The following is an 8,058-nucleotide window of genomic DNA, read 5'->3' as shown; positions in this document are numbered from 1 at the left end:
GGTGGAGGAATAGAGAGGTTGCACGGCAGTCGGGTCACGACCCATGACCCGTATTGTTGCCACGCAACGCCAACTGGAGTACATGCGGTGAACTGCAGGTAAGCACTTTCCATGGATTCTAGTGTAGCGGGTCCGTCTTCTGTCCCAGCATCCAGACTCCACGCTGACTGGTTCCACACTCGCGGATCCCGGACCGTATCACCGCGGCCGGGGGTGGGGAGCAGTTCATGGGGGGGGGGGGGGGGGGGGGGGGGGCGGATGCCGATACAGAGCGGTCAGTGACTCTGGGTGGCGGAGGGACCAGACTGTCCCCAACTCAGCTGCAGCTGACGGCGATGTTGCCGGGTGGGCCGCGGGGGGGGGGGGGGGGGGGGGGGGAGGGGGGAGGGGGGGGGTATGGTCTGGGGGAGGACGGGGAGCGGTTGGGGGGGGGGGGGGGGTCCGGGGTGCCAATGCAGCGTGGTCAGTGACTCTGGGTGGCGTAGGGTGGGCAGTGGGTGGGGGGGTCAGTGACTCTGGATGGGTAAAGAGACCAGACTGTCCCCAACTCTGCTGCAGCTGACGGGGATGATGCCGGGTGGGCAGGGATGGTCGGTAGGGGGGGTGGTCAGTGGGGGGGTGGGTCAGTGACTCCGGGTGGGTAGAGAGTCCAGACCGTCCCCAACTCTGCTGCAGCTGACGGGGATGATGCCGGGTGGGCAGGGATGGTCGGTAGGGGGGGTGGTCAGTGACTCTGGGTGGCGGAGGGACCAGACTGTCCCCAACTCTGCTGCAGCTGACGGGGATGATGCCGGGTGAGCAGGGATGGTCGGTAGGCGGGGTGGTCAGTGGGGGGGTGGGTCAGTGACTCTGGGTCGGTAGAGAGTCCAGACCGTCCCCAACTCTGCTGCAGCTGACGTGGATGTTGCCATGTTTTAGTCCCCGTGTGTCCGCTGCCCGGAACCGCGACCCCGCTCCACCCGGCCCCGTGTGTGGGCGTTGCCGAGCCACGGCCCGTGACAGTGGGTGGGAGGGTAGGTGGAAGGCGGCCGTGGCCGGACAACACTGACCCCGGGGAAAGAGTGGGGGCTGTCCCGAGGGATGCGCTCCTTCAGCCGCTTATACCTTGGTGCTCAGGTTTAGAACAACAATACTATAGCATTTGGTTCAGAGCGCTCAGTCACCTTCCACAATTATTTACAGTGAAAAATTGGCCATTTCGGCGGTTTTTAACAGGTAAGAAAGTACTGTTTCGTGTGTAAACAGTGTATGCATTGAGCTGCTCCGTGCGTCACGCGCTTTGACCCGATGACCTTGCGTGCAACCCCCATATAGTGAGGGAATGCTGGGGCTTCCTGAAGTGAGATAAATCAATATTCATACCACTGGGCTGTAAGCTGCCTAAGAGGAATATGAGATGCTGCTCCTCCAATTTGCGTTTAGCCTCACTCTGACAATGGAGGAGACAGAGGACAGAAAGGTCTGTGTAGGAATGGGATGGAGAATTAAAGTGTCCAGCAATTGGGAGATCAGGTTGGTTCATGTGAGCTGAGCAAAAGTGTTCCACGAAACGATCGACCAGTCTGTGTTTGGTCTCGCCTGTAAGTGCACATCTTGAAATACGGATACAGTAGATGAGGATGGAGTTGGTGCAAATGAACCTCTGCCTAACCTGAAAGGACTGTCAGGGTCCCTGGACAGGGTCGACAGAGGAGGTATAGCGACAGGTGTTGAATCTTCTGCGGTTGCATGTGAAGGTACCTGGGGAGGGGGTTTTTAGGGTGGGAAGGGATGAGTTAACCAGATAGTTGCAGAGGGAATTGTCTCTGCATGAGTCGGAAAGGGTTGGAAATGGGAAAATGTGGCTAGTGCTGGGATCCCGTTGGAGGTGGCGGAAATTTCAGAGGATTATGTGTTTTATGCAACGGTTAATGGGGTGGAAGTTAAGGACTAGGGGTACTCTGTCTCAGTTGTGACTAGGGGAGGGGGAGGAAAGGCAGAGCAAGGAGTAGCGAGGAGACACGAGTGAGGACGTCATTTATGATGGGAGAGGGGAACCCCCATTCCCTAAAGAATGAGGACATCTCGGATGTTCTAGTATGGAACATCTCATCTTGGGCACAGATGCATGGACGGGCATAGACTGAGGAATTGGGAGTAAGGGATAGAGTCTTTGCAGGAAGCAAGGTGGGAAGAAGTGTAGTCGAGATGGTTGTGAGAGTCAGTGGGTTTGTAATAGATGTCAGTCAGTCTATTTCTTGTGATGGAGACTGAGATCAAGAAAGGGGAGGGAGGTGTCGGAGATGGTCAAAGTACATTTTAGTGCAGGATAAAAATTGTTGGTGAAGTTGGTCCATGAGTTCTGCATGAATACAGGAGGTAGCACCGATGCAGTCATTAATGTAACAGAGATAGAGTTCGGGGATAGGGCCAGTGTATGCCTTGAACAGGGATTGTTCAACGTACCCTACAAAGAAACAGGCATAGCTGGGGCCCATGCGGGTGCCCATATCTACACCTTGGACTTGGATTGTTCAGTGAAGTTGTCTTGCATCACGTGACAGGGGCGGCCGCAGCCCGGGGGGAGGGGCAGAGAGAGCTGTCCATCAGATGCGCAGCCGCGGGCAGTCACTGCGCACAAGCAAATCACAGAGACGTTTCGCTATAAAATCTGCAACTGGAGAATCGAAATAGAAACTGTAACTGCGATCGAAAAGTGAACAATATATAACATCGTTTCTGAGGCAGAAGCAATGAGAAAGATCAACGGAAATTCATGAATAAAATAAAGAACAAAGAAAGAGGTGAGAGATGCAGCCAGTCAGAATTGTGTAAACAGTAAACGTGAGAAAAAATAAAACTGATCTGATCATGGGGGCAGAGTTAGTGTAGATAGTGAGACAAATATCCCTACAGACAGAGTCACCTGAAAATGAGAGGAAGAAAGCATGAAGGACTATGTGGGACAAGTATTATACAAAGAATAGTGGTGTATAAGAGGATTTTAGATTGGCACATGGATGTGCAGGGAATAGAGAAGTGTGGATCATGTACAGGCAGATGAAATCAGTTTAATTAGGCATCATGTTTGGCACTCACATTGTGGGCTGAAGGACCTGTACTGTTCTACGTTCAATCAGGAAAGAGATACTGGTGGTCCTATACTGCATAAAGAAGAGTAAATCCCTGGGATCTGATCAAGGCTATCTTTCGACATTGTGTGTAACATGGGAAGAAAATCCAGAGACCTTGCAGAGATATTTGTATCACTGTTAGGCATGGCTGAGGTACCGGAAGATTAATGTGGTGTCTTTACTTAAGAAAGACAGTACGGGAATGGCAGGGAACTACAGACCAGTGAGCCTAATGTTAGTGGTGGGAAAGCTACTGGTGGGGATTATGAGAGGATCCACTTGCACTTGGAAAAGCAAGGACTGATGAGGGACAGTCATGATGGTTCTGTGCATGAGAAATCATGCCTCAAGAATTTGACTGAGTTTTTCGAAAAAGGTACCATGGAAATTGGCGAGGGAAGGCAGTAGATGTTGCCACGTGGACTTTATCAAGGCCTTGCCATGTTCCAGTATGGTACACAGGTCCAGATGTTAGACCAAAATGGATCCAGGGTGAGCTTGTCATTCGATAGAAAACTGGCTACAGACGTGGTTGTGTAGTGGTGTGCTGCAGGGATCTGTGCGGGGTCCACTGTTGATTATCATCTACGTCCATGATTTGCATGAGTATACGATTGCCTTGGTTAACGAATAATAAATTAGTGGTACAGTCGACAGTGAATAAGGTTATCTAAGATTGCCACAGGATTTAAATCAGCTGGGATAGAGGCCCAAGGAATGGCAGATGGAACTTAACTTGAACAAGTACACAGTGTTTCATTTTGGCTGAACAGTAAATGTCATCAGACTGCAGGAGGGATGTGGTTTTGCTGGAGAACGTGCAAAGGAAATTCAGCAGGATGTTGCCTGGACTGGAGGACTTTAGCCATGGGGGGAGCTTGGAGAGGTTGGTCTTGTTGTCCTCACAGCGAGGGAGACTGAGGAATAACCTGGTGGCTCTATATGAGGTTATGAAACACATGGAAATTTAAATAGTTCAATAGGTAAATAGTCAATATTGTTTTCCCATGGTCTGTGTTCCAAAAACATGAGGGGATAGGTTTGAGGTAAGGCACGTGAATTTTAAAGGAAATCTGAAGGTTTTTTTACACAGGGATTGATTGATGTCTGAATCATGTGCCAGAGAAGGTGGTGCAACCGGATACAGTCACCGTGTTTAAGAAACATTTAGACAGATGGATAAATAGGTAAAGCATTGAAGATTAAGTCCCAATGCAAGCAAATGGGATTAATATACATGGGCAAAAAGATCAGCATGAATGTGGTGGGCCAAAGGCTCAATTTATTGGCTGTATGACTCTGTCCATCTGAATATAAAATGATCATATTGGTGGGGAAAAGAAGCAGATTCTCCAAACATATCGCCAACTATTTGTCCTGGTACAACCACATTGTTACTAGGGCTAAGGTGCCACACCAGCGCCTCTACTTCTTCAGAATAACAAAGCATTTTAGCAGCTCTCCGGTGACTATCAATTTCTGCTTATTCACCACTATAGAAATCATTTATCCAGCAGCATCATAGCTTGCTGGTCTGTCCGGGATCTCACAAAATGTGGAGAGTTGTGGAAACAGCCCAGTCCAACACAAACCAGTCTGCTCCATCAACTTCAACTACACTTTCATGCTACCTCAGGAAAGCACCCACCCACACGGTGGGGTTGCAGAAGGCTGTATGTATAATAGGTAGGTGATTTCAACTTCCGTTACACTGACTGGGTCTGCCATAGATTCGAGGCTATGTGGACGGGGTGGAATTTGTTAAATGTGTCCAGGAACGATTTCTCAAGTTGAAGGGCCTGACAGAGAGGAGGCGACACTGGGCCTCCTATTGGTAAATCAGGCAGAGCAAGTGACTGAAGTGTCAGTGGGGAGCCAGTGACCATAATTATATCAGTTTAATAAAAAACAAGTAAATAAATTGTATTTCAGATTTACAGTGAGTTGATACCATAACTGGATTCTGTGTCGGGTGTTGGACTGTTTAAAAATACAGGGTCGCTCATGTATGAAAGAGACGAGACGAATCCGATTCCAGGGATCAGAGACTCTGAGGAGCGGCGGAGTCAGCGAGTTTAACAGTTGCTGAGCTGGGAAACTACACGTAACCCCCGAGAATCCACAGCACGGGTCGATCGTCGAGGTAATTCCACCCTGGGAACTGTGCAACGGGCCACCTGTCTGAGCTGTGAATGTGTAGATGTGAACATTGTGTCAGAGAGTGTGTTGAAGGGGCGGGCGGCTCAGGCTGATGTCACTGTGTTTGTGGGTCCGAACACTTTGCCGGATTTCCTAGCCCCTCTGGTGAAAAATGTAAAGTTATCAGTGGCACGCGATCGCACCACTTCCCAGCACAGTCCTGAAGTTGGAATTAACCGGATAGTTTACGTTGGTTTCGATATTTCTGACCATAAGCAGCGAGCATGTCAGCGATCGGGGCAGAGAACGCCCTCAGTGCAGCAGTGAAACCGGGCGAAATGGAAAACGCTGCCTTTAATTCGTATCAAATCTACTGTACAATAAACATTTCGGTCTCAGAGATGTACCGAGGCCAATTTAGGTCTCCGAGGTATCTGATTTTAATTGGAATCGGAGAGTATTTGAGGACAGAGAAACACAGCGAGGCGAAGGGGCCGTGATCTGAGAGCAGGATGTCTCCGCCGCGTCCGCTCGCTGCCTTTAAGTTGCGCTGTGCCGCCGCCTCTCGCTTCATTTCTCACTCAGTCCTGAGTGTCAGAGAGAGTTTGTGCAGAGTCACCGACATGACCGAGACCGCAGCCACTGAAGCGGCTCCTCAAGCCGTCCCCGCCGCCCAAACCAAGGCTCCCAAGAAGAAGAGGGCGCCCGCCCGGATGAAGGCAGCCGGTCCGAAGCTGGGCGACCAGATCGACAACATTGTGGCGGATTGCCACGATCGCCGAGGGATGTCTTTCTATGCGATAAAGAAGGGACTGGCCGCCAAGGGTGTGGATGTGGAGAAGTGCCGCCACCTGATCAAGACGGGCATCAAGAGGAAATTAGCAAACGGTTCCCTGGTTCAGATCAAGGGCGTGGGCGCCTCTGGTTCTTTCAAGACCGGTAAGGGAGAAGGCGCCGTGAAGTCGGCAAAGAAAGCGGTTCCAGCAGCCAAAACCTCTAAGAACAAAAAAACAATGTCCAGGAAAAACCCGACCAAGAAATTACTGGCAAAAAAATCTGCCACCAAAAGATCATCGATCAAGAAATCTCCCTACAAGAAAGTTGTGGCCAAGAAACCAGCGCTTAAACAAATGGCGGCGAAGAAATCATCGCCCAAGAAGGCGGCGCCGAAAAAACAAAAAAAGGCCGTAGTCAAAAAGGCGAAGGCGGCCAAGAAGCCGGTAAAAGGTCAGGCGAAGACCAAATCGGCGAAACCCAAGAAGGCAGTGACCAAAAAGTGAATTATAAAGCGCACATTGTAAAGACCTGAACCCAACGGCTCTTCTCAGAGCCACCCACATCTCTCAGGAAAGAGCTGATCCAGACTCAAGCGATCCTTGTCCCAAGACAAGCTCAGTGCCAGTGGGGACTCTACATTACCGGGGGTTCCTTGTAACTCGCTGACTTTCGCTGCACCCACAACCTCTCCCCCCGGTATCCAGTATGTGGAATACAACTAAATGGTATGTCCGGGCTAAACCTCACTCGGACTGGGCATACGTTTGGCTTCAAGCTGAGTTCGAAGCCGTTTTCTTGCCAGTGAGACTAACACTGACAAAATCCCAGCCTCAGAGCCCATGCATCAACTCAGTAATATTGCCAAATCATCCGTGTTAAAAGCTGCTGAACGCTGTGGGGTGGGCGATATCGGCAGAGGGAACGGGCTCCGAGGATGAACCGGAAGGAGACAAATTAATTTGACAGCGGTAATATCACTGACTGACTTTTACCACGGAATGTCTGTCTGAAAGTTCGGCCGGAGCGCTAAATTTCGGGTCGTTTGTGGGCAAAACGTTTGAAAAATATTTTCAGGAATCTGGGGCGTGGAGCTGGAATATGAGAGGAAGCTGTCTGTCACTTTGTCTCCTCCTCTCCCCGCCTCTCACTCTCTGCGTATCTCGGGCAGGTCGGGGCGCTGCGTATAAAAAGAGACAGCACCAGTTAGATAATCACTGAGTTGCGACTCGAGTGAAACAGCATCATGTCTGGTCGAGGGAAAGGAGGCAAAGGATTAGGCAAAGGCGGAGCAAAGCGGCACCGCAAAGTGCTTCGCGATAACATCCAGGGCATCACCAAGCCAGCTATCCGCCGCCTGGCTCGGCGTGGTGGGGTCAAGCGGATCTCGGGTCTGATCTACGAGGAAACCCGCGGGGTGTTGAAGGTTTTCCTGGAGAATGTGATCAGGGACGCGGTCACCTACACCGAGCACGCCAAGCGCAAGACGGTCACTGCCATGGATGTGGTGTACGCTCTGAAACGACAGGGCCGCACTCTCTACGGGTTCGGCGGCTAAATAACTACCCCCTTTATTCCAACACAAAACAAAGGTTCTTCTAAGAGCCGCCCACAACCTCATAGAAAGAGCAGAGACTAGTTAATCCACCACTAAACATAACAGTTTTTAGCTTGATCACCGCGGTCATTAGAATGCAAAGTCGACAATAAAAGATCATACACAAGGCGATGTCAGTTTCCTTTTTACCGATATACCTCATGATTAATGCAACAACAGGAGGGTCGACTCCAAACTGTTCCCTGGGTAACAGTCGCTTATTTCCCGACACGAGCAGAGCTGAATTCCGTCTGCACCAGGATCCGGTCTAACTCCGCGCCGCATATTCAGTCATGATTTAAGCGAGAAGTTAAAGTGGATTTGATATAAAGTTGACAGAAACTGAATTCATTCAGAATCATAAATAAAATACAGCTATCTGGCGGGCAATTTGAAATTCAACCCGCAACCAATGATACTGCATTCCGTGCTCTC

At 50.3% G+C, this 8,058-nt stretch overlaps 2 protein-coding genes across 2 annotated transcripts; both read left to right on the top strand.

The window, feature by feature from the left end:
• The first annotated feature begins 5,764 nt into the window (after positions 1-5,764).
• LOC116968447 (histone H1-like) lies at positions 5,765-6,532 on the top strand. Its single transcript, XM_033015212.1, has one exon. It carries the CDS (start codon positions 5,765-5,767, stop codon positions 6,530-6,532), a length of 768 nt encoding a protein of 255 aa, XP_032871103.1.
• Positions 6,533-7,246: 714 nt separating this feature from the next.
• On the top strand, positions 7,247-7,613 carry LOC116968471 (histone H4). Its single transcript, XM_033015238.1, has one exon. It carries the CDS (start codon positions 7,273-7,275, stop codon positions 7,582-7,584), a length of 312 nt encoding a protein of 103 aa, XP_032871129.1. The 5' UTR covers positions 7,247-7,272; the 3' UTR covers positions 7,585-7,613.
• Positions 7,614-8,058: the final 445 nt, after the last annotated feature.

This window comes from Amblyraja radiata, chromosome 45 (genome assembly GCF_010909765.2).
Source record: "Amblyraja radiata isolate CabotCenter1 chromosome 45, sAmbRad1.1.pri, whole genome shotgun sequence".
NCBI lineage: Eukaryota > Metazoa > Chordata > Chondrichthyes > Rajiformes > Rajidae > Amblyraja > Amblyraja radiata.
This window is presented reverse-complemented; position numbering and strand designations above follow the sequence as displayed.

Bases quoted from the DNA above. Each gene is read 5' to 3' on its own strand.
- LOC116968447 (XM_033015212.1), top strand. From the start codon at position 5,765: ATGTCTCCGCCGCGTCCGCTCGCTGCCTTTAAGTTGCGCTGTGCCGCC.
- LOC116968471 (XM_033015238.1), top strand. From the start codon at position 7,273: ATGTCTGGTCGAGGGAAAGGAGGCAAAGGATTAGGCAAAGGCGGAGCA.